General features: G+C 40.2%; 3 protein-coding genes across 4 annotated transcripts; all 3 read right to left on the bottom strand.

Annotated features, from left to right (window-relative positions):
• Nucleotides 1–1,666: 1,666 nt before the first annotated feature.
• skap2 (src kinase associated phosphoprotein 2) lies at nucleotides 1,667–13,113 on the bottom strand. Of its 2 annotated transcripts, none has more exons than XM_053326798.1 (13): nucleotides 13,030–13,113; nucleotides 12,473–12,578; nucleotides 12,299–12,324; nucleotides 11,807–11,905; nucleotides 10,955–11,035; nucleotides 10,629–10,712; nucleotides 10,308–10,432; nucleotides 9,865–9,928; nucleotides 9,547–9,675; nucleotides 9,225–9,359; nucleotides 7,309–7,421; nucleotides 1,969–2,071; nucleotides 1,667–1,852 (listed from the first exon to the last, which is right to left on the bottom strand). In XM_053326798.1, exons 1-12 carry the CDS (start codon nucleotides 13,067–13,069, stop codon nucleotides 1,979–1,981), a joined length of 1,095 nt encoding a protein of 364 aa, XP_053182773.1. In that variant the 5' UTR covers nucleotides 13,070–13,113; the 3' UTR covers nucleotides 1,667–1,852; nucleotides 1,969–1,978. The 2 variants fall into 2 exon arrangements, with proteins under 2 accessions (XP_053182773.1, XP_053182771.1); XM_053326796.1 differs by having other exon boundaries at nucleotides 11,807–11,908.
• A 3,292-nt stretch (nucleotides 13,114–16,405) lies between these two features.
• On the bottom strand, nucleotides 16,406–17,933 carry hoxa2b (homeobox A2b). Its single transcript, XM_053326799.1, has 2 exons — nucleotides 17,540–17,933; nucleotides 16,406–17,085 (listed from the first exon to the last, which is right to left on the bottom strand). The coding sequence occupies exons 1-2, from the start codon at nucleotides 17,931–17,933 to the stop codon at nucleotides 16,406–16,408; spliced, it is 1,074 nt and encodes a 357-aa protein (XP_053182774.1).
• Nucleotides 17,934–24,495: 6,562 nt separating this feature from the next.
• hoxa9b (homeobox A9b) lies at nucleotides 24,496–25,652 on the bottom strand. The gene is made up of 2 exons (XM_053327023.1): nucleotides 25,136–25,652; nucleotides 24,496–24,762 (listed from the first exon to the last, which is right to left on the bottom strand). Exons 1-2 carry the CDS (start codon nucleotides 25,650–25,652, stop codon nucleotides 24,524–24,526), a joined length of 756 nt encoding a protein of 251 aa, XP_053182998.1. The 3' UTR covers nucleotides 24,496–24,523.
• Between the last annotated feature and the right edge of the window lie 294 nt (nucleotides 25,653–25,946).

The raw sequence follows: 25,946 nt of genomic DNA on the forward strand, positions 1-25,946 counted from the left end.
AGAATTAATACACATTAGCTCTAAGCCATCATTATAAAATCGCTAGGACTGTATTCTGTCTTGAAAGGAAATTTGTTTTATATTTCCATCATCTTTCTCAGCAAATCTAATGTTATTTATTATTACTCAGAAGCTCAATCTATATATATTTGGCTGGTAAAAGTGTATCTTTATGATTGCAGGTATTAATTAGTGATATTCTGGTATCATTAGTGTAATTTAGTGCTTGATAGATTAATGGCACAGTGGCATTTATCTATGAAACATTATATCTTTATGTTAAATTGCAATAAAAGAACCTGTATATTCTGAGGATATGGCTGTCCAAATCTAAAGGCGGGGTGGGGGTGTAGTTGACATCCATTAAGGAAATCCTTTATTGGCACATAAAAATGAGAGGCAATATTTAGCCTTACTTGCCTTTGGCAACCTAACCCCATAGCCAAACATTAAGAGGAGGACTCTTAGGGGAAATATCAACTATGTCAGCAGTGAAGATTTTTTTAGGAATCAAATCCACAATTCAACACCAACATCAAAAAACGTCAGAGTGTTTCATAATCTGCCTAAATTATTGAATTATGTGATTAAGATCCTTGTCAGTAATGTTGCAGAGATGTTATTGTTCCTCTACATCCATATCCTGCCTTAAAACAAAGCATTCCCTCTCTACAGCCAATGTGGTATATTCAATAACTAATTATGGTAATTCATTACATCTCCAATTAGCAGAGAGGCTTTATTGCTTCACTATACTGTAAAGAGCAGGATTTATGTTGGCTTTGAATGTCACCCAAAGGACAGAGGACTAGCTCATCACTCAAGAGGAACAAAACAGAGAGACAGGAGCAAGGAAAAAAATAGAGGGAAGAGGGAGAGAAAGATACAGTGAGTTATTGGTTAATGAACGCATTTTCCTCCCCATTTTCACCACAACCTTGAAGAAACCTTGACAAGGCCCCTTTGTCTGCAGCACGGCAAAAAGGACTGTGTTACCCCCCCGATAGATAAAACTGTGTGGTAACTTTGGTATTTTAGTAAGAAGACTGTAAAAAGATGTGTAGAGTATGTACTGTATGTAACCTCGGCAGGATATGCCCGGCAAACGCCACATCGCCTGCTGTCAAACAGCCCCTCAGAGGACGATAAGCATCCTTGCTATCCGTGTGGGTGGCTGTCTTATTAGTGCACCTCAGCCGTTTCACGCACGCAGCACAGCCAACCATCTGCCACGTTGTGATCCTCTGCCCAGCAAATTCTCTCTGGTGCCATAAAAAGAAACCCAGTGTCCCTTTGAAGCTCGGCACAAAAGTGCAGGCCAGATGAGTAAACTCATATTTTAAGATAAATAAATACATTTTCATTTATGCAGGAGGCTGTGCACATGTAATTACTGTGTTGGCCGTTTTTAATATTGACAGTGGTCTGATTTGAACTGCTCAGCTCTTTACAGAAAGCACGTTATGTTAATTTAGTCTGTAAATATCATTTCAAGATTGTGCCCTTAGGCAAGAAAAAAAAAACTGGCACTTGGTATTTCTGTCTTGAGCATGTCTGTTGGAAAGATCTATGACCTTTAAAGAGACTCTATTGCCACCTTGTGGTTAATTAGCAGGTTATATAATAAAAGAAATCTCTGATACAACAGATTTGTTTGAATTTTTATTCATCTTGCCAGTTGAAAATACCAAATTTGCCAAAAGCAGAGCATGGAATGGTAGAAATTTCATTTGGATAGAAAATAAATAAAAAACAAGCAGTGCAGATAGTTGCTACAAGAGAAAACTATTTTCAAGTCATATAAAAATGTATCCATCATCACTCTCATACTGCGGACAAGAAGGAAATGTTCCTGAAAAATGAGAAAAATATCAGTTAAAATATAGTGGATTTATGCCAGGTGTGTATTTTGATGTTTTAGTTTTGATCTCAGCAACTGAGTGTAAGAAAAATAAGACAGCTACATACAGGGGTGCATTTATATAGCATAGAGCTCCATCAGATATTCTTTGGGGACGATTCCTATATTCCCATCCTTCTCTCCAATCCACCAGCCAAAGTTCTGGTACTCCTGGAAACAAAAAAAGCACAGACATGGAGAGGATGATGGAGGTGAGTTAAAAAAAAAACACTCAAAAAATTAAAGGTAGAATATGTAGAATGAGCAGAACAACGCCATCTAATGTCTCGAGATCGTAGTCGCAACAACCAAAAAGTAATTCCAGCAGTCGGGTTGCCAGGTCCGGTGCCGGATTTTATTTTAGCTCTAACTCTGTAAATATACCACTTTATCCACATGTCTAACCTTTTTAGGCGAGAAAGTAGCCCTTTAGATCCACAATGTGACGCTAATTTGTCCAAATAACATCTGCTTAAAGTTTTGTTCCTGCGAATTCGGAGCCACTCAAGTTAGCCGTAGCGAGTAACGCACTTCCGGTCATTTTCACAAAATAAAACACCCGTTGCCTTTTATTATTAAGAAAACCATAACGATAGAGTTGGTGCTTTTATTTTGAAAACAGGAAGCGAACATACCCTCGCTGTAACTGACTTGAAACCACCGAGGTACATTACATTGTAACGCCAGTGGGAGTAGCAGCAATGTCTCTGCATGTACTGCCTAATCCTAAACACCGATTGGTTTGTGTGTGGTGTCGTCAGAAGCAGAAGAGGCTCACGGTCGTAAACATCTAGTCACGTGTACTCTGAGATGGACGCGCAGGTCAGGAAATGACGTAAACGGACCGTATATGGTTTGTTATTTGTGTTATTACATTACGTGTTGGACTAAATACATGGACATATTGAGGAAAATATTCCGGTTTTATGAAAACGGATTTCATATTTCACAAGAATGGATACTTGGCGAGCTGTACAGAAAGTCCTGAGTCATAAGATGATCGTTGTGGATAAAGGGAAGACTTTGAAGGTATGTAGGCATTATAGCTTTTCTCACTTAGCTGAGTGGCTAGCCGAGCTAATCGGTAATACTATTACGGCTGTGAGCAACCATATAAGTCGTGAGTGGTCTTGAATGAATCAGAACAATCTAAGCTTTCCAACAATGTACGGCATGAGTATATATGTTTAAGGGTTGGTGTTTAAAACATTCAGAAGACCGTGTGGCTACCTCCTAACATCCGTCCCGTCCCGTGAACGGAACAGCGTGCGTTAAGAGGTTAATGATCAAATATCAAAATCCGAATAGCGTCAGAAAGTCAACCCACTCTCCACATTTCCATTGCTACCGTTTTGATACTTCATGGTACACAAACAAATAGCATCTCATATGAAAGCTAAGACCCTGGCGAGTTCAACAGTACCACTATTATTGCGCTAAAAACTAAGTGAACCAGCAGCATACAAAGGTAAACAACCACTTATTTACAGCGACTAACAGATATTCTGTCTTACCTTCGAAGTTTTGGGATGAAAAGTTGTACTTGAGAGCAAAAAACGCTGGTTTTAGTGAGTCCAACACGGCCGTGTTTGTTTACAACTCCATTTCACCCAGTGCCAGCCTACAGTAGCTGATCCGGAACAACAGACAACCCTGGCAACCCGCACTTCCGGCCGCTAATTGGCTGGTACAATGTACAGAGAACGTCATTGTCGAACCCGTCAAAAAAAATTTAACAATATTAATTCAGACTAAATATTTTTTTTTATGGAAAAGCAATACTTTCATTCTGTACCCCTCAAAACGCCCCGTGGCTGTATTATTTTAAAAAATATATAGCTTTTAATAAATATTCTACATATTCAACCTTTAAATAAAGTAATAATATTTTTCCATCCCTGTTTTGCGATATCATTGCATCTATTTAGATTTTTTAACCTTCTTTCAGACAAGAGCAGCAATATAAAGACGTCACCTTAAATTTTGAGAAATGTTTGTGGACATTCTTTACCGTTTCCACATTTTTCACATTTCATGCACAAGCTGTTTTTTGGGGGTGTTGGTTGAGTGTTTTCTGACACAACATGTCATTTATGACATCACCTTTGGCTTTGGTAAATTATGACATATGACAATGGCATTTTTGTCAAAAATGAAATCCTGCTTGATATCTAATAAATTAAATCAGAATTAACAAAAACAAACAGCTTAAAGAATGACACATTTCTTGCCACCATTACCTGTTTTCTATTCACACAATCCCCAGTGCTTTCCTTTTACTCCAAAACAACTCCTGCATCCCATCAACAACTTTACATTCCCTGGTCTCTGTCCTGTTTGTCTACCCAGTGTCAGTTTTGAGACTGCACACACTTTCCGGCAGTCCACACAAATCGCTCAGTGTGCGCAGAGCACATCACATATAAATCTGTCACGGCGTGACAAGTTCTAGCTCCAAATGGCTGTCAGCATGCTGAGATGTGAGGAGGACACTGTGAGGAGAGATCTGAGACAAGAGGAGAATACCTCTCTTTCTCTCTTTGACCAAGAGCCCGACCTCACATCAAAGTCTTCCCGAGACATGAATCAACACTGGAGAGTACGCTCTGCCAAGACTGAAGCAAGAGGAACCTGCACAATGTTTCAAACCAATGCCAAACACCAGGGAGGGACAAGGAGAGACCACATCTGTATCCAGTTATTACCAGGAGGGAGTACTGGATGTGATCACATTGTAGTACTAGAAACAGGAAGATTACAATAACAATAGTAATAGCTAACATTGATAGATGTCTGATGATAGGTCATTCATTATGTGAGACAAAAAATGGTTAAAAAAAAAAGAAAAAAGGTTGACTTACTGCCCACATCACAACTCTGTAGTGAGACAGTGACATGAATACAGTAAAAAGTCATTAGTATAGCTGAATTATTACCAGCAAATTAAACTTCACATGCACATCACTGCAAGAAACAAACAGAAAATGTCACATCCATTTCATTAATGTGTCACATAATGAAAATGACATTTCGTCACAAGCCCCAAGGGGATAATGTAGCAGACTGACATAAGGTGTGTGTAAGAGGGTGCGAGACTGAGTGTGTGTGCACACATTATGACTTCCTGCAGCTAGTCTTTGAAAACAGCAACACCTCATTGTGCAGTTCTGGCTGACAAATAAGTCATGCTTGAGTGAGTGCGGGACACAACATGAGTAGGCACGTACAGAGCTGCAGAAGACTAATGACGCCACACACTGTGACCACACACACACATTAACACACAATAGCCTAAGTTGGCTAATACCACTGTCCCATAATTTGACTACAAGTACTACATGTAGTTCAACAAAATGAAATGCTCCACAGCTGATTCATCGGTTTACGAGCACAAATTGAAAAACAAGCGATAAGGTGAAAAGATCTGCAGGCACAATAACAACAGTGACAGCAGCAGCATTATATTTGGACAGTGTTTACATTTTATCAACCCATCAAGCCACTTAAGTTAAGTGAGATGTTACATTACTCGATTAGTTTTATGTGCTGTTACTTTGGGGGGGGGGGGGCAACACAGGCTAACCCTTACTCAGGCCCTATAATCAACACCCAGGCCTGACTGGGGGGTCTCGCAGCTGTAACACTACAGCTATTTCTGGGCTGTGGAATGGGGGAGGGCCGCAGGGAAGATGGAGAAAGGAGGATGGGGGTGGAAGGAGTCGGCTGTCCCTTTAGCTGCAGCTGGCTGCTGTAGTCCAGACAGGTTTTATGGTCATTGCCCTTGCAGCAGGCCACAACCCCCAACACCAAGGTTTCAGCTAATGGCACTCTGAGTCTGAGTGAAAGAACAACTTGATTCTTGGTCTTTTTCCATGCATGAAGAGAGAGTAATAAACAGGCATTTGGCCAATGAGCATTGATAGGTCTGTCTGCTTTGTGCGTTTGCTCCTTAACACTAGTGCTGGTGCAATTGATCGTTTGGTTGATAGACAGAAAATTGATGATTTTAATAAGCCTTTATTCACTTGAATCATTTATTAAACATAAATGCCAAATTTACAGGTTCCAGGTCTGAAAATTTAAGGATTTACTGCTTTTCTCAGTTTTTTTATCACTGTAAATTGACACAAGCAATTTCCCTTTAGCTCTGGGAAATGTTGCATTTTTCACATTTTAAAAAGACTAAACAATTAATAAATTAACTGAAAAACTGAAAAAATAATGAACAGATTCATCTTTTGCAGGTGTCCGTTGCATTTTTCTGACAGAATACAACATTAGCTTTGTCCAAATACATTTTATAGAAATAAAGTGGAAAGATAATTCATAATAATACATGATAACTAAATGTTTTAAGTGCATCTTAATAAATAAATGAAATGTTTTCATTTAAAACATTTTCTTTGTGTAATTTTGGATAATGGAGCACACAGTAGCGGACTGTGTGGACCTCATCAGTCACAGCACATTTTTAAATCTTCATGGCTTCTGGGCACCACTAGATGGCAGGCTTGAATTTAAAAAAAGGACCTGGCCAGTTGACAACAGTATGCCTCAGTTGACTACATGCTCCATAGAAACCAAAGGGAATATAGCCAATCTAGATGGTGCACATTTCACAGGTTTTTTTATACACAAACCACAGGGCTGACATGCATCTGTAAAAGTATTTAATTCCCTGCCTTATTTGCTGTGCGATGTTCAAAAACAAGCTTGTTAAATGTATCACAACAAAATCCAATTCTGTGTTCATATGATCCAGTGAAGCACAAAGGGGCTCCTGTGTGGTTACATAATTAAGGTAAAGAACAGCCTCTCAGTTCTCCACACCTGGCACCCACACCTAGCCGACAAGCCTCGGAAATTGTGCGTCCACTACACGTCCTCACCTGCTCTGAATAGAGTGGCGGACTGAGCCTTGGGTTTCCTGAGAACACACATTCCTATTTGGCGAGGTGAGAGAGATGTCTGAGAGGTGTGTGGGCTGAGGGCTGCTCACTGCTTGGCATGGCAGTGGCGGCAGCGTGCTGAAACAGTCCAGATGGAAGTGATGGAATGGTGCTGTGCGCCAGCTACGTCCAGCCTCCGCCAACAGCACTAAAACAGTTTCCGTTGTGACACAACTAATCCCCATCACAGTGCCAGAGCAATCGAGCCCAGTCGGCCTCTAACCATCAGCCATCCACCTCTAGGCGGTGGGCCAGGCACTGCCAGTAAAGGATGTGAACAGCCAGTTCCTATAAGGGCCCAACTCACTTTAGGTGGTCTAGGACCAGCAGAACCTCCATCAAATTCTTGCAATGCAACTGAGTTTGTGCTAATTCTGACTTTACTATGCATCATGATAACACTCTGCTTGGGAAAAATCAATATTTTACGCCTGACCAGGAGGATTTCTCCAACCATACCTTGCTCAGGATGTAGATGGCATCACCACGTTTGAAGGACAACTCATCATGGTGGTCCCCTGAACAGTCCCATAAACCCTGATAGAAGTTCTGGTAGTCTGTGCTCTTGTCAACTGGGTGGAAAAAAGAGAAACATATTGTAAATTATGACAGATTAGGTGCTCTATTTTCTGATGTCAGTAAATGCTTTAAAATCTCCCTCCTCTCACAAATGTTTTTCTTAATGTCACTTGAATGTTGCTTTACTCTGCACAAAGAGAGTTTCTCTCTGCTCACCTTAAATAAGAGTTACATCATGGTCCAGTTTTCAGTTTATACAAGTGTGAAGTAGGAACTTGAAGCCTCCAGTGCACATTCACTGAGAATGGACTTTTCAATGACTTATAATCTTGGGTCTGGTATTTAAACTTTTGTAAATATAAAAATGTGCATATACATAGATTCTGCATTGTTCAATAAGGTAGAAGGAGTAAATTTTAATAATGTTTAATTGAACTTTTGTAGGAAAACCATATTAGACACAAATTATTAGTCCAAGCAGAGTATTTTTATGTGTCCTAAAACATGTCTGGAGGTGATCTTTATATGTTGGGTACACTGCAGTGATTGTTAATATGCAGCAAACCCAACAGGAGGCAGTGGCGAGCCTAAAGTAGAATAGGTGGCAACATGTGCAGAGGCAGAATAGGCAACACAATAACTGACTGCCAGTCCAACAAGTCAATACTACATCCTAATTCTGAGCAGGTGTTCACTATGTAGTATGTTCACACTGGAAAAGTGACAAAATGGAATATGAGGGGACAAAAGAAGTCAAATAACACTAAATACACAATAATTTGTTGTTGGGTTTTTTGGTTTTGGATGATCACACGTCCTCTACAATGCAATGTAGGATTACAAAGGGAGATGGAGGGCCTAGCTGGGAAAAATATTGTTAAATAACCAACATTGTTGTCTCCCAGTTAGCATTCCATTCAGTGTTCATCTTTCAGGAGGTTTTTACCAGGAGCCAAATTATCCACAGAGGCCGCCTCCTCTCCAAAACAAATGGACCCAGTAAAAACACTGAATAAAGCAGTTTCACTTTAAAAATAGTGTTTTTCTGACACTGCTCAGCAGACACAAGACATCCTGAGTGGCTGTGCAATGTGAGCTGAGCCGCTGATAATGTTTGCTCAGCTTGTTTATCTGATAACATAAGAACCAGACATATAATGACTAAAGTCTGTTCATCTGGTTAAAAAACACAGTTAAAACGACCAAGATCTAAAAAGTGTCTGTGTGACTTTAAACTGGATAAAAAGTCAATTTATGCATGTGTCAACTATTATGCTGACATATGTGCAAAGGGGATATGACATCTGACCAAATAAAACAGATCTTAACCTTGATTAAAACTACAGATCTCTATAACTTTGAACATTTGTTGGAAAAAATGTTCAAAACATCAGTGATTTTGCACTAATGTTTTCACCTCTCTGAGAAGTTATTTAAACCTTCTGTTTTGCTCCACCCACAATGAAATAGCTTGTCATTGTCAAAGATATTTTCACATATCTTTAACTCGAGAGAGTTAAAGATATCTGAGCACAGTATTTTTGCACCTGAAGAACCACAACACGTAGCTTATTGTAAAAGGAAGTTGGCTAACTAGGCTGAAAGTTATTTCCAGCATTGTGTCAACTTTCAGATGTGCCTGTTCACAGAAGCTTCCTCTGTTAATGTCACTTCTACTTCCCTGTGGCTTAAACGGTTGAGTTTGCTCACAAGCAGTTATAAAACGGGTGTGACAGAATGGGCATTTGTTGATTACAGACTCACTCTGTCCTCTCTATCTGCAGTAAAAGCTGGCACACACAAACATCAAAACAGGCTTGATATACAGATCTACAGTAAACGTCAGGCCTCTGTACCTGTGGCAGTAGGACCAGGCTTGCTTGAAGGCTCCATCTTTGGAGGCGGCTTTGCTGGAGTGGGCTTTGCTAAAGTGGGCTTTACTGGAGTGGGAATTACTGGAGTGGGCATTGCTGGAGTGGGCAAGTCGTCCTCTGGAGAAACAATATTGATGGATAAGTGAGTGGATTAAATGTTATGATTCCTCTGTTGTTAAAGAACAGAGAGAAAAGAAATGACTGGAAACAAACTTTTTGAAAAACAAAAAAACAATACCAGAGATAAATGCAATTTGTGTCAATAGAGATTGTCAAAGTAATATAATGTGTTTTTGGATCGGACCTGGAAGCTCTTCATAGATGTCTTCATCAATTGGCTCCGGCTCATTTGCGTCAACCCCAGCCATAGGTCCAACATCATCATACATTTCCTGGTCCTCGTCCTCTTCTTCTGGGATGCAGCCTGACATATCTACAAACAGTCAAACATTATATTTTAACACACAATAAATGCTGATATTTGTATAGCCGCAGAGTTTTCACTGACAATATTTTAACAATTTTGTTTATATTCAGATTTTTGTTAATCAAGAAACAAATGTGGGTGTATGTAACACTGTACTGCTTAACAATTTGTTCTTATGTTTGAAACAGTCCAAACCTCTCAAAACAAAGTCTATCTCTTTCACCCATTCATCCGCCTCTTTCTGTGATGACGCACAAAACTGTGATGAAAGAGGAGAGAAATGAAAACTGCAGTCAGTGTAATATGTAGTTATTCATATATTAATTAACATAAACAAATAATACTGCATTTATGCATAGCAAAATGTTCCGCGTGGAAGAGTCTGAATGTTAGAAACACTCATTTAAACTCCTTAAATATGCGTGTCAGGTTGAGCCATTGCAAAGGCAGCAGTGTTAAGGCAACGGTGTCAAATGAATGAATGGGTTTTAAAAATAAAGTTTTGATGAAGTGCATGTACACACATGCCTTGCCAAGTTTTTAAACACGGCACATCTCAAGTCCACATTTGTTTTGCAGTTTTCAGAGGTACATTTAGAACAGCAATGACTCTCGAACCATCACAGAGTTAAACGTACCTGATAGACTCGCTTGTCTGGAGCCGAAATCTCAAAGCAGCAGTCTTTCTTAGAGTCTTTCCGTAAGGTGTTGTTCATTTTGACATTGTACCCAGCAACACTGAATTCACCCTTCTGCTGCTTGTCTGTTTACAATGACATCATTAATGGTTCAGATAAAACAACAACAACAACAACAACAACAACAACAACAGCAGCAGCATCACTGTCAAAATCCTGATGAGCAAGAAGCAAAATCCACTGTTTTCCTGTCACATTATGTGATTCATTCAGGATGCAAACAAGTAGGGCCAAAAAAAAAGAGGGAAATTATAAGAGTACCTTTCTCACTGCCGTAATAGTAGAAGATATGATGGCTCAGAGCGCACCATCTCTTCTGCCACTCTGTGCCAAAAAAGCTGTGATCTGTGGAGGAAAAACCAACAGAAATCTCAGCATATTTTTTTATGGTTTATTATGAGGGCAATTAGAGCTATGCATTGGAAAAAACATTAACATGTGTATCACATGTGTCTTGTGTGGGCTAAATAATGAGTGTTGTTTTGTATAATGTGATGCACAAATAGCCTTTGTATATGAAAACGTTGCATACATTTTTAAAGAGAGAGTTTAAAAAAAATATGTGAGTTCATTAGCAGAACACCCACCCTTCCTGCGTTTCTCAAGGTATCCCGCCTTAAACACAGACGTCAGGTCCTGAGCTGCCACAGGTGGAGACTGCTGGGCACCTGGAAAACAGTTAAGGAAACCCAACCAAGTGAAATTTAGCAATATCTGTGAACCCACTTTCATTCAAACTACAGTCAAATTATTAGAAAATGTTTTCATATGAGGAAACAGAAGTTGTTTTTAAAATGTTAAACATAAACAGATGGGTTTCTGATGATGGAGTTGATCCATGGTAACATAAAAGCCCTGTTTTGCTTCCCAGTAGAGCAGAGTCTCCTCGCACTGTGCAACTTCAATGCAAATGTTCAACTGCTGTGTCAAAGTTGCTTTGTGTGAAAGAGCCGCCATAAAACTGGCAGCTGCTTTCAGCCCATAAACCCCAGACCTCTAATCACCATTTCACAAGGATTTCCCTGATAGTCTATTTTAAAAAGTAAATACAAAATCTTGCAAACATTGTCATGAAGGAGCATCAGGGTTAGAGCTACTGTATATTGGGGAATGCGTTTTCTCAAAATCTAAACCCTAACCCATGGCAGTCATTTTCAGCCCCCAGACTTTGGCTGAAAGCAATAAAGCATGCTCTTGCTGTCAAACGGGTGGGGTGAAAGAGGTGGTGAGAGTAGCAGTTATGCCCCCAAATTGCTTCCCAAGTATGTTGCCAAGTTACAGTTGGAATGTCTCCCTGATTGTGCCACTCAAAGTCATGGAGCAGACTCCAACATTTGTATATTTTCATGCCAAGAGGCAATTTTCAATACTTCACAGCCACAGCTTGTTACTTGTTAGTAAGGCAATTTGGACATCAAAACTAAGTGCTTGTGGCTTACCTTCAGAAGCCTCTTCATCCTTGTCTGTGCGCTCTGACTGCAGTGACCCTCCTTCATTGTTGCTGTCAAACTCGTCCTCATCATCTGAGTCGTCGCCACCTACTGGAGCAAACAGAGGGTGCTGTGTAGTAATGGTGGCCTATGGTGTAATACAGTGGTTCCCAAGTGCTGTGCATGTGACGCCTTATTATTAAGTTCTGGTAATTATAGATAGCATTGCATGTCTGTGACTTGTCCTCTGAAGTGTGATTTCACTTCCTCGCACATTTTGAAAGGCTGAAGAGTTACAAGTATACAGTAGTTCACAAAAAGAAAGCAAAGATTAGAGAAAAGGCAACATTTTGACAAAAATCTGAAAGGTATTTCATATCAGTATAATTATCATCATCCTTTTATTACAACTTGTGTGAGTCCAGACCCCTTGGTTGGGAACCACTGTTGAAAATTATTTAAACTCAAGATTTTTTAAACAAAGAGTAAAGAGTAACTCACTTTTGTCCTTGAAGTCATGTGGGTAACTGTTGTGAAGACAGGAAATAGATATCAACAACTTTTACATTTTTGGACCAACAAACAAACAAACAAACAAACAAACAACATCAAGTGACATTTCTCTAACATTGTTCCATATAATGTAGGCCTACTGTAGTCGACATGCTGACATACCTGGACTTGACCTCTTTGATCCGTTTGATGATGGCTTCCCTCCTTTCTTTTGCCCTCTTGCTCAAATTTTCCCCTTTCAACCCATCACAGAGGAAAGTTTCTAGATCTAAAAAAAAAAAAAAAAAACGACAGGTAAAAAAAACACCAGAAAAACGACAGGTAAACACAGGTAAAACATTAACATAAGCTGATATCACAGTGGTTGGTATGTGTTGTTTGGCAGTCACTTGACCCACTACAGCTGCTGGAGATTATCTAGCATTTTTATAGCACAACAATACACATAAAACTACACTTTTGGCGTCAAAGTGCGCATCGTTGGATAGTCTTCTAAGCAGCATTTACCAGCACCAGAGCGTGTGTTGGTGTAAGTGAGATGCAAAGGGGGAAAAAAGGGTAACAAAAAACTAAACTCAGTCATCCATATTGAGTCTGTGCTTCCTCTTTCACACAGCGGTGTATTAAAAACTGGACTTTTTTTAGGGGGGAGGGAAAGCCATAAAGGCGCACGGTAAAGACGGTCATGTTGCCAAGCATATAATTTAAAGGTATTTTACCTGAAATGAGCAACGATAACTCCTCAGGAACGTCACGCATCGTACGTCTATGTTTTCTAACAGCGATGGACCCTCCGGCTGGGCAAACTTACGGAAGCAGCAATGTGCTCAAACACACACACGGAAGTTATTTATTAGTGACCATACAGTTCCTCCACAGGGACAAATATTCAAATCCGCCTCTTGTTGTTCAACATTCACAGCGACGTTTATTGGTCTATCGTAGATATATTTAGACTGACTGGTTGATGCTTTAATGGAGCAATGACACGTTACAGACTAATAAAGTCAGAGCATAATGCCATGATCATATTTTTTTAATTTATTACAGGTAATATTTCTCTGGCACTTATAAGTTTGCAGGCTGTGAGTGACTTCTCGGACACACGGGGAGTGTCCTTGTTTTTTAACAATGATGCAAGCACTTGACTTGCACCTTATGAATATGTCAAGACTGTAAATCAAAACGGGGATTATTAATAGCTCAAGAGGCAATTGTATGAAACTGTTTTGTAGGTTTCTGGGGCATGTGGTGTGTGTGTGTGTGTGTGTGTGTGTGTGTGTGTGTGTGTATGTATGTGTGTGTGTGTAGGCTACCTCTGCTGAGCTGGTTTATCTTCAAATCACATTGAATTTATCTTGTTCATTTCATTTGTGAGACTGCCAATTGAAAACACATTTGGGCATGCACCAACATGCACCAACTTGCACCAACACACCAATAGGCAAGAGTGACATGGTGGTGGTGGTGGGGGGAGGGGGGGGACTTCAACTCACTACAGCAGCTTATTGTCATATTGTTTATAAAGGTGTCAGTCATTCATTACTCATCTTTTTGACAAGCCGTATCACCCAATCCAGGTTGAAAGGGTGCTCCTTTGAACTGTAAATCCTGTTGTTGTGGTGAAATGAGACAGAAGTGTCAGTGCAGCTCTGGAGAGGCTGGAAAAGAGTTTTGGCTTCAGCTGCAGGTGGGAGATGGTGTTTGTTGATGCTGCCAGACACATAAACTCTCTCCAGAAACACTTTATTCACTCTAGTTTCAGTCCAGCAGCTTTGTGAGGAAAGTAACATCCATACAGTAGCTATGCTGGTCTATATCATTTAGCCTATAAGAGAGGAAATGGTATTTGATACACTATGACAGAACATGCAGGCTGCAGTGAGGCATTTTTCATTTACCTTTGCTTTGTAGCATTAATCATACAGCGAAAAGAAGCCCCAAACTATGCAAATCTCTAAGTTATTGTCATGTGTCACTCCTTGCTTCTTAGTGCAAACTCAAACCTCAGATTATATTCACTACAAGTTGCTTACGTGTACATTTTCTGATGTCACATCCTGTTATCTGAGTAGCCAGTACATTCTTTATGAGCCTCAAACCCTCCATGGTCATTCAAAACCTGACCCCCTCCTGACCTGGCAGTAGTTCCTCCCAGTTTAGAGAGAAGAGGAGAGCCAGCTTGACCTTTGACCTGTGTGTGTGTGTGTGTGTGTGAGAGAGAGAGAGAGAGAGAGAGAGAGAGAGAGAGAGGATGTGCATGAGGGAGGTATCTGCTGGCACACTGTTGTATCTTGTTTCCCATAAAGCTTCACCTACTTTCCTGTCATCTCAAACTCCTCTCTTCCCTTTTTATCATCCTCATTACAGGTTTGTAATCCAACCATTGCTTGTTGTCCAAGCTGCTCAAACTCACCACAGTCATTCAAATAACTGAACATTGTGCAGAACATTTATAATTAAATGAATAAAGGAGTTTAGATGTTACTGGAGATGCCTGTGAGAATAGGAAATGAGGCGAGGTGCTTTATTTTGTGTACAAAAAAGAAATTTTCACTTGCATAAAAACTCAAAAGTCTTTAGTTTTTTTACACAGTAAACATAAAGAAATATGTTTGCTGTTGTTATTTAACATTTTGCTAGATGAACTCAGTGGTTTCATCACCAAACCAAAACTAAATGCCTCCCTGAGCTTTCTTGTAGTCTTTTTCAAACTACACACAGTTAACGTCACTTAATAACATATCTCAGTAGGAATGGCAGTTCACCAGTTCACCTCACTTTTTATTATTACCATGCTGGTCTGATAAAAACCACGAGGTCCTGAGAGCAGCACGATGATCACAGAGCCTATAAATTAATCCTAACACCTTTGTTCAGAATAATCGATCAGTGTGACTGTAAATCTTGTAACTCATGGCTGTAGCTATTCATCAAACCCTTTCCCTAACCGTATTGTAGAAAAATGTATTGTAGCAAACGCTTCCAGCCGAGTTTCAGCTGGTCCGTGAGAAAAAATTCCTTGAGCAATAAATGCGATAAAGAGCAAGGGCAAACTCAGTTTGGCCCAAATTAATATAATTTTACACAGTTGCCTGTAACTATAAAAAAGGAATGCATTTTTTAAAAATCACATTTGAATACATCTGAGTAATGCGTTTTTATTATCAGAATAAACCAATTAGGTTTTAATTGATGCATGTTTGGGGACAAAAACAAATCTTGTGTCGGTTACTTTGAACTAATTCTAAAATAAACTGTAAATCATAAAAAGTTTGGAAAACCACAATGGCGCAATAAGGCGCGAGTCTTAATTCAAAGAGATTGTATTACATCGCGGATCAGGCTATAAACCAGCACCCTCAGTGCTGGGAGTTTTATAGGCAATAAAATTTAATTAGAGAGCCAAGAAAAGTCATAGCTTTTGGCCTGGACTCCTGCGGGCAAATCTCACTGCGAATTTTCTTTTTCTGGGTTTAAACGCGCAGACGTGATGAATATCTGAAATCCCCCCTGTTCTGATGAATTAACGGTGTTCTTTGTCAGCAACATCTTCATTTTACATCTCATGTATTTGCACTGCGTTTAATGCATCCGTTCAGAGTTTTATTCCAGCGAAGTTTTAGACAATATTGATGGTAGCTAATTGCGTTTTTATCCTAGAAGAACATGTCAGCGTCCATTTTCTAAATATGCTATCCTGTGGCTTTTATATTAAATAGCTTTATTTCCCAACTACAGATACTAAGACTGTGCAGCTTCATTCATTATTCATTATTTTCTTAATGGTCAGTGTCCCAAAAACATATGTTTATGTTTTTAAAGTGTAATCAATACGCTCTCCAGACTTCCTTATTATAAAATAAGACAACAGAGCAGCTGATTCCAATCAATGTAAAGTTTTATTTCATGAAAAATATTCTGCTCAGTAATAGTCGAAATTCATATAAAAATAAATTGTCCTCTGCAGCCTAATAGAGTCCATATAGGCTAAATAGTAGCTTTGTTTCCTTTACTTTACCTTATTTATGAGATTAAAAACTAAATACAAAGTCTGATCACAAGTGTGTGAATTAAAATAAAACGTGGGATATTTCAGTAGCTCAAGTTTTGCAGGTCGATTGTTGTGAGTGTTTCTGAGAAAAGGTCAAACGTTTCGGACGATAGAGGCAGGGGACTTTCTGCGGAATCTGACAAACTTGGTGAGAAAGAGGAGGAGGAGGAGAAAACTTGGAAATCCTGCAAAGAGACGTCCAGGCCCGGGGAATGATCATTGTCCGGGCCTATTGTTGACACGCAGATAGGAGCAGTGGGTGCCGAGTGTGTAAAATGTTTCAGATTTTTCTCATTGCTGTTCAAAGACATGCCAGTCGGGCTTTGGTTGTCCCCATTGTACCCATTCTGACACGGCTGTGAAGTCAAGGTATTTTGGTGGAAATACCTCTCCCTCTCCAGGAGCGTCCCGGAGAGGCTATCGTCCACCGCCTGCTCAAACTCGTCCTCCGGCCCGTCGTCCAGACACGCGTACTTCCCCTCACTGTCCCGGTTCTCTTTGCAGTGGGTCTGCCTCTTGTGCTTCATCCTCCTGTTCTGGAACCACACTTTCACCTGTTTCTCTGTTAAATCCAACAAAGCTGCTATTTCCACTCGCCTTGGTCTGCACAGGTATTTGTTAAAATGAAACTCCTTCTCTAGCTCCAACAGTTGGGTGTTGGTGTATGCGGTCCTCAGCCTCCGGGATGCGCCTCCACCGCCAGCACCACTCTCTGGTGTCTCTGGAGAACCTAAAAAAATAAATCAAAGATTGTTTTAAATCAGAAAAAAGTGGCGACCAAAAATTTAAAAAACAGCAGTACAGTTGTGTGTAGGGTAAACATGAGCCTTGGGGTGAAAGTTGTGGCAAGCAAGCACTAGGTCTGGGAAGATTTATGGGCCCCAGGCAGAATATGATGGGTCTGCGCGGACAGGACAGGACGGAGGGTGAAGATTAATGAACATGCCAGCTGTTGGCCCTTATCACTCTCCATTACTGTCAAGCATTAACACTCTTACACTGCATCACAAGTCAGTGCGTTACTTGATGAGATTAAGTATGCTTAAATCAAAATCCTATACTGGCTTAAAGGGACGCCAATGTTGCACAAGGCCCGGGATGCAGCTCCTTGCAGAGGGGGGATCCTCAGACAATGAGGAGCCCTTATATGGAGGTTATTAATCATCATGTCTTGCCTTGGGGGGAGAAGTAGAGTGGTGAGGAGTCAGTCGTTGTCGCAGCAGCAGCAGCAGTAGTAGAAGTAGAAGCAGATGCAGCAGTCTGATTTTTCTTGATGCTTTTCTTTTCCTTCATCCACGGGTACTCCGGGGGTAGGGATGCAGCCTGCAGCGGGCTGCAGCCTTTCAGAGCCTGCTTTGAGCGGCTGTTGCGTGGGTGGACGCCCGGGTTCAGGCCGGGGATTGTCTGCTCAAAAGGAGGAGGAATCAGTGTCGAGAGTGAAAGCGCCGAGCTCTTGATTGATGAACTTTGAAATGCATCACCGACAGGGTTAGTGAGAGATGTCAGGCACTCAGCGAGCGACGGCTGGCTGTTGATAAAACCACTTTCTCGCCCAAATTCGTAATTCATCTCCTCCTTCTTGTCTTGAAAACTCGATGATTTTAAGGTAATTCAGAGGGGGGACAGAAATAACAATAAAAAATAATGAGCAGTTTATTTTCTTAAACTACTTAACTGGATACAGTCGTATGGAGACCTCTATGCCATAAACCATTGCTTTCATGAGGACATGGTTGGAATTAGACCGTGCTGCTTGTCACATGATTGCATCTGCCCAATGACAATTTGGGTTTTTTATCAAAAGAAGCCACTGTCCCCTGTGATTGATCGAGAAAGTCTGAGTGGTAACGCCTCATTCCGGGGGTAGGGGTTGCTTTATTTACACATTTTTGGGTCAGTTTGTTCACCACTGCCCCCACCCCCGAAAACTCACCCAAAAGCCTTTCCTACTTTGCGCGCTCACGTAACCGTACTGGTGCGCGCATTTGTGGTGCATGACTGTGTGTGTGTGTGTGTGTGTGTGTGTGTGTGTGTGTGTGTGTGTGTGTGTGTGTGTGTGTGTGTGTGTGTGTGTTCTGCATTTAGTAGTAACATGGCACTACACAAATCATTCCATCAGCCACATTTGTGTTTCCTAATGCAACGACGCCCACAGTCGTTATCAGTTGCAGCGCATTAATCTTGAGACTTTCTTGAAGGTTCGCTTGGAGAGAAAAGCTGCACCAGACATCCAGCAACATGTCCACCCCTCCCCCAACACAGACCACCACACAGGAGAGACAGGACAGGGAGAAAGAGAGAAAGGGGGAGAGAGAAATTCGTTTTTAATACTGTAGATTTCTATGGGATTTGGCGTCAATTCGATTTTGGTACACTTTAGTATCCAAGCTGCTCAATAAGACACGTGTTCACATGTAGCTTTATTACATCTATACCTGTTATAATATGAAATATATTAATAGAAAAACATTTCATGTCCATAGATGAAATCAGTTGAGTTATTTAACGGGTATTTGTCTTAATTTTACAGTTTATAGCTCCCCATCCGAGATCCCATTTCATTTATTTTATTTCACCTATAGGGATAATTGACCCAAGCCATCATCCATACACGTCAGCATTATTGGTTATAACATAGCGTGGAGTAGAGATGATTTACCGCTGTAGTGTGATGCAGAGGAAAGGTGGGGATCTGACGGCTGTTTATTGCTTAGGCTCTAAACAAAGAACCCTGGTAGCCTGTGTGTGATCAATCTTTCTCGCCAAAAGGTCTGACAGCTCCTTGCCCTAAGAACACATTTAAACCATCTAACACTCCCTTAGATCATATATGGCCAGGAAGAGGACAACCACTCTCTTGGTATAGGCTGTAGGAGAAGTTTTCAATTTAGACATGTATGGATTTCTTAGAAGCATGGCAAGACGCGCGGCCATTACGCACAGAGGGTTTTTTTCCACACTTGCTTAATAAAGCAGAAATGCGTCTAAAAACGACACTGTGGGTTTTTTTTTCGTTTGCAAAAAAAGGATTACTTCGGCACAGAAAAAGAAAGAAGAGAGGAATGGACTTTGTTAGTCGTATAGAGAAACGAACGGAGCAGCTTTAGGATCAATTGTTTGCTGAGGTGAGTGGGTGTTGGCATTCAGCTGAAAACCCATTCACTCCCATTTACCTTTCCCTCTGGTAGATACCCTGTGGACTCAGTCTTTCCCTGGCCTGACTGGTTTCTAAAATAATTCTGATTTTCCACAGATGTCTAAAATATTTGACTACTTATAATTGTATATTTTGTCTCCTTATACGTTTTTAAAATGTGCTCTGAATTTTGAGGCAGATCTTAAGATATAATAATATGCTTGTCTAGTCTGAAAATAATAATAATAATATCAGTTGTTCTGTCATCATGAGAGCTTATAATTTCATATAAAGATTGTTTTATATTGATTTTTTTAGTAATTTATGTGGCACATTTTTAAGCACTTGTGGGTATTTCTGCAAATGATGCTTTTTAATAACCACGCGTATTTGCTTTTTCGTCTCATTACAACTTGCAAATAAATAATCGTTTATATGGTGGAGAGTATTAACCTATATCTTTCACTCAGGTGTAAAAGCAGAACACTGATACAAAGAGAACAAAGAGCCTTCTGATAAAAATGAATAAACCTCTACAATATTTGATGGTGCAGAATCTGAACACCATTTGATATTACAGCAACATGAACTACCACACAAATATTTATGTCTGCTTCTTGTTCAGAGCTTTATGGAGATGAAGCCATATTTTTTTTTCCTGGTTGTTTTGAACGAATGCTGACAGAGAAGAGTGTCTGTGAACATGACCGGCTCGTTTCCCGTCTGTTCACAAACAACATCTGGGAGGCAAGGAGGCCAAATACGACCACTGACGTGTTGTTATGTGTAAAACATGCATTGACTACCGTGTTCATTTTTACTACGTTAGTCTATAATGTGTTATGTAATTGCTGTCATTTGTGGTGTGTGTGTGTGTGTGTGTGTGTGTAATACTGCCTTAAAGAAATAAACTATTGAAAAATGACCGAGTGTGCATCTGTTCTCTGTGTTTACACTGTCATTTTATTTAGTCACAATTACACGTTTATTATAAAGAATTGTATACGTGTATGACATAGTATACAGATATTTCATAATCAAGGTACGTCATATTTTGAAACTGTATTAGGGGACATAATTGAAAGTGTTTATCAAAGTGTTTATTGCATTTTTTTTTACCGCCATTAACACTGCGTCATATCATATATCACATCATGTTCTGCATATGAGGGGAAAAAATGGAAAAAAAATATATATACAGGGATTCATTCAAGTCTCCTTCTGGAAAACAGATTTCGCTTCGAGCCTTGTGTCTGTGTCTGTGTGTGTGTGTGTGTGTGTATGTGTGTGTCCTGGAAACAAAAGCAGTGTTCACGTCAGGATTTTTCACATTACAGTTTTATTTATTGAGCCCCTTGGATTCATGGAAAGACTTGACAGACACTTCAGGAACATTACAGGCCTGCAAATCAAGTTTTACACGTCGACATGCGCACAAATATCCTGAAAACTGGACAACTTGCTGATATGGCCACTCTGGGCCTCTTTTGCCTCACAGAAAATCAAAGCAGACAAATTAATAATATAAATGTTTCTTGGACCATAGAAAAGGAAATACGAGATTGGTGTATAAGAGTTTCATATTGATATTGATGCTATGAATGTATGTTCAAGCCATTAAAAAGACACCAACTACACAGCCCCTGTTTTAAGAGACAATCCATCTTTCTGTTATTTCTTTTTTTGCCTCTTTGACTAGTGTGCAGTTTCCCCTTTAAGAGATTTCAAAGGCAAAATTGGATATGAACATGGTTTGGGAAACAATTTGAAACAAATGCATAGTGAGAAAATGCACTGGGAGTGTGGCTGAAAGTTTCCAAAGATAAAAGAAACTCACTGGAGAGCAAATTCAAAGAGCTATACTTCTCTTGAAAAATGCATTATCTGAGATGTATCTGAGATCATGTTTTTAATGAAAGCCTACAAATGTTGGGCCATATTAAATAAGATACACATCAAAAAATCAATCTCTTTGTCTCCATCCACTTTGGGATTGTATGACAAGACTATTTGCAGTGTGGAAGGAAGTGAATAGACCCCATGTGCTCATGACTTTACTCCCCTGAACTTCTCCCCCAGTTGCAGCCTCTCTCACCGGTGGTGTCATGAGATTTGATGTATAGGGGTCGTGACAGGTCACCGCAAACAACATCCAAGCAACTTTCTGTTTTTGTGCAGGATGGCCTGTTCACACAGAAGATATCTGTCCCAACATTCATGGGCATTAGACAGGAAATGCCATCAATAAAAGTGCCTGACAAAAGCTGTGTTTGGCATCACGTTACTGTTTTGAAAAGTGGGAAGTGCAAATTATACTAACATCCCAAAAAGGAATAAGAGTAATGAGCTGCATGTGGATGACATTTGGGGGTTGACGGAGGGGGGAAAACAGGGTGAGGTGAGCAGCAAGGGAGGGACAGTTTGGGGTATCTCTCACTTTTTAGGAGCTCAAGTTCATCACACAGTTGAAATCCAGTCCACTTCCTGGAAAGAAAGATGATGTTGACATTGGTTGTATGCACTGTGTGATCTGTATGTGTGCATGCCTGTAAGTGCTCACATGGTGACAGTGGATTGATTCCACATAAATGAAATTATATTTTTGTCAGTTCATTATTACAGTCTGTTGTGTTGTGTGGGTATGCACTGGAACTGGCAGACATCTGCAGCCATGTGTGAAAAAAACAAAGTAGCAGAGACTCTTCTAAACTATTCAGGGGCACAAGGTGGTGTAAATCATTTAATAAACAATTTTATACCTCCTGGAGTCCCTGACAAAACAGAGTCCAACTTTATGGCATGGCTGACCATAGTATGTAACATAACACGTAGCAGGATTCGATGTTTTTTTACGATGAAAATGACATGATTGAGGGAGGTCTGTAATAAATGGGGAGTAGTCCTGGTGTACTGTGAACGCATCATCCAGCTCGTTCATTGATCTTCAGATGAGTCGCTGCCTCCACCTGCTGGTGGTCAGAGCACAGCAGCACTCAGTTTAGCACAGAGCATCGACACCACCATCCAAACTAACCGGAATGCTCCATTGATTGTTTTATTAAGCTATTTGTTTAGGTTTTTTTGGTTGTTGTTTTTTCTTAGATGTTCAAATGTTATTTTTTCTTTTTTTTTTAATTCAAGTTTTAATTCAAGTTCATTCACCAATAAAGTGGCGTATGTTGATATGTGTATGCTATTTGATAACTGAGAGAGAGAGAGAGAGAGAGAGAGAGAGAGAGAGAGAGAGAGAGAGAGAGAGAGAGAGAGAGAGAGAGAGAGAGAGAGAGAGAGAGAGAGAGAGAGAGAGAGAGAGAGAGAGAGAGAGAGAGAGAGAGAGAGAGAGAGAGAGAGAGAGAGAGAGAGAGAGTCCAGTCTGATAGAGGACTGTTGTCCAGGCTGAGACAAAACAACAAGCGGATGTTTCTGCACCGAGACAGTCTAATTGTTGGTAGACGGTTGTAAAGTAATTAAATGTATTTAAACAGACTCATTCAATCCTCCGGGCACCCCACTCCATCTCTCTTTCTATTTCTGTACGTGTGTGTGTGTGTGTTGACCCAGTGCTCGAGGCCTATCTTACAGCACCATTACTACATATTTGACTGTTTGCCCAAGCCTCAGTGGAAATGCCGCTTTACTGCTGTCGCAGAGCCTCTGCATGCTTTGCTGTTTTCGCACCTTATAAACAGTTGAGGCTGTGATTGCGGTTTATTGCAGAGGGGCATCTAGTCTAGTTTGAGGGGCGTTCAAAGGCCCAGACTGTCCTACAAAGAACTGCACATGCACATGCTGGGAATCAGACAACAACAACAACAAAAGAGCAAAATGAGCTAAAATAAATAAATAAATACTAACATGCAAAGACCAAAACATGTGTAAGACTTCCTATTTTTTCTAATTTTTTTTTTTTTTTTTACATGTGTTGTTGGTTTGTAATTTAATTTTATTGCATATCTGGGAATGCTTTTTAAAATTAAGATAACGAGCATAATTCAAGTAATTGCGAGCATTTTCCCCCTTTATATCCAGTATTTGGTTGAGCCTATAAAAGTTTAAAAAGTCAGCATTGACGTTTTAATCAAATAAAGATTCTTCTCTAATTTGTACAATTACATCATTGTAATATTTTTAAAAAGGCCTCTTTAAGAGAGAGAGAGAGAGAGAGAGAGAGAGAGAGAGAGAGAGAGAGAGAGAGAGAGAGAGAGAGAGAGAGAGAGAGAGAGAGAGAGAGGAGGAAAAAATCTAGACAGGCCTTGTGAAGTTTTTTGTGGCTTGTTTGGGTTGTTTTGCGCCATAAATCTCAGTGGTTACAAACCAGAGGACGTAGTAAAAGTCTTTTTCCTGTAATACAAAAAGGCTTACAGTGCAATCCATTTTTATTGATATAATTACAATTTTAGATTATGTTAATATTTAGAAAATGTTTTGGGTGAACAAAGCAGTCAATTAAATTACGTCAAACTGTACCATTTAATTAATTGAATATATTGTCTCTTATACTTTGTTCAAATATATTAGAAATACGCTTTAAATTGTGATATTAAGTCATGATAATCACAACAATGAGACATGATGATTTTTCTTACGTGCTGTACAAACTACTCTTTATTTTGGATGGAACCAGTAACGACGAGGTATTTTAAGTGTGCACAGTGTTTTCACAAATAGCATCAAAACCAAACGGTTAAAAAAAATAAATCTAAATGACTAAAAAACAATAAATTAAATATTGCAAATAGGTAGCTGAAAGACATTCAGGTAGTCACTGATCATTTCATGCAGAGAACAAATGGCCTACAGTTCGCTATCTTTGTACGCCAAACACAACACATCTAAATTCTGACAAGACATCCTCTCATAAACATGAACCGCAGGATATTATAAGAAAAAAACATCCAGCATTGTTTTAACAACACAAACTATACAACAACATGTGTAACAAGTCAAGAATATTACGGACAAGCCCCCCACCCACCTTCTCCCCCCTTCCTCCGGCTCTAATCCAGCGTCAGTCTAACACCAGTTAACTGTCTCTCCGCCGGTCTTTGTTGTCTTTCTTCATCTTCATCCTGCGGTTCTGAAACCAGATTTTCACCTGTCTCTCGGTCAAATTCAGGACTCTGGCTACTTCGTATCTACGATCCCTGGGGAGGTACATGTTAAACAGAAACTCCTTTTCCAGTTCGAGGATCTGATGCTTTGTGTACGGACAACGCTTTTTTCTGGTGGGCTTTGCGTGAAGCCAGTTGGACGACGGGTTATCTGGAGACGGAGGGGGTCAAAATCATGACACAAGAGAGTTAATGCTTTCAGAATCAGACTGACTATATTTTTTAAAGAAATTACATTTTTAATGCTTTTCTGAATTCTGTTGAAAAGTACAATAATTACAGGACTGTGATTTACAAAATCCATAACAAACCCTGGTAACTATTCAAATAGTATGTCAGTCATCTTATCTTTACAAAAGGCCATATTATTAAGACTTCACTTAGAGCCTAAACAAATATGTCCAATGTTGCCTAAATCAGACCTCTAGCATCCAAAACAATTCCTCCACATCCTCAAACCGTTATTCTAATCCAAATGAAGCCATATAATGACCAGAATAGAATAAAAACAACGCTTTCCTTACTTGCATCTATCTCCCTCTTTTCCTCAGCTGACGGACTCTCGTCAGTGGGTTTAGACGTGGATGTGGTTTCGCTGGGATTCTCTGCAAGGGAGGCTCCGTTTTCAATGTCAGACAAAAGCAGTGTGTGCGTCTCCAAAGTTGTACATTCACCACTCCCTATCAGAGGCTCGGGTTTTATCTCATAATGCATGGCTGTCGATGGTAATCCCGTCAAACACAGAGATGCAGAGACCGGGTCCAACGCCCAGGAGCGTGTAAACATGCCATCGCTGTCACCGCCTGTGTAATGGTGATGTATATAGGTCGGAGCGGCTGTGTTTGGAGGGTGGGCCGAGATGGGACTCCAAGATCCACCAAAAATAGAAGATTTCGCCTGCAAAGGGAAAGACTCCTGTCCGCCATATTCGGTGAGCATCGCCTGCTCCACCCCTGCAGCTGATGAGTACCTCGGTGCCATATCTTCCTGCTCGGGAAGAACACGCGAGTCGACATAATAACTTGTTCCCAACGTCGACATGGCAAAAATGCAAAAAGGAAAAAAAAACGCGTTTACAGTCCTGAAGTGTGGAGAAAAAACAGATTCATTGCATGATAATGTTCTGCTTTCCTGCGCCAGCAAGGAGCTCCAATACGTCCAGCAAGTTGAACCTTGTCCAAGACTGGATAGGGCGCCCCAAACACGTGACCGTGGGACAGAACAATAAATAATAAATCAGCCTGCTGCTCAACTAAATGGCCACCATTTTCCCCACCATATTTTAATAGCAAATCCCCGCGCCTTTATTGGGAAATATTTCGTTTTATAAGCAAT

The sequence above is a fragment of the Scomber japonicus genome, chromosome 10 (assembly GCF_027409825.1).
Source record: "Scomber japonicus isolate fScoJap1 chromosome 10, fScoJap1.pri, whole genome shotgun sequence".
Taxonomy (NCBI): domain Eukaryota; kingdom Metazoa; phylum Chordata; class Actinopteri; order Scombriformes; family Scombridae; genus Scomber; species Scomber japonicus.

Coding starts and splice junctions, on each gene's coding strand:
- skap2 (XM_053326796.1), bottom strand. CDS start 13,069: ATGCGTGACGTTCCTGAGGAGTTATCGTTGCTCATTTCAG. Junction 9,676..9,864: donor GATAGACTTTGTTTTGAGAG/GTTTGGACTGTT, acceptor GACTGTTTGTAG/ATATGTCAGGCTGCATCCCA. Junction 9,360..9,546: donor CATCTATGAAGAGCTTCCAG/GTCCGATCCAAA, acceptor TTGTTTCTCCAG/AGGACGACTTGCCCACTCCA.
- hoxa2b (XM_053326799.1), bottom strand. CDS start 17,933: ATGAATTACGAATTTGGGCGAGAAAGTGGTTTTATCAACAGCCAGCCG. Junction 17,086..17,539: donor ACTCTACTTCTCCCCCCAAG/GCAAGACATGAT, acceptor TAGGTTCTCCAG/AGACACCAGAGAGTGGTGCT.
- hoxa9b (XM_053327023.1), bottom strand. CDS start 25,652: ATGTCGACGTTGGGAACAAGTTATTATGTCGACTCGCGTGTTCTTCCC. Junction 24,763..25,135: donor AAAGAGGGAGATAGATGCAA/GTAAGGAAAGCG, acceptor CTCCGTCTCCAG/ATAACCCGTCGTCCAACTGG.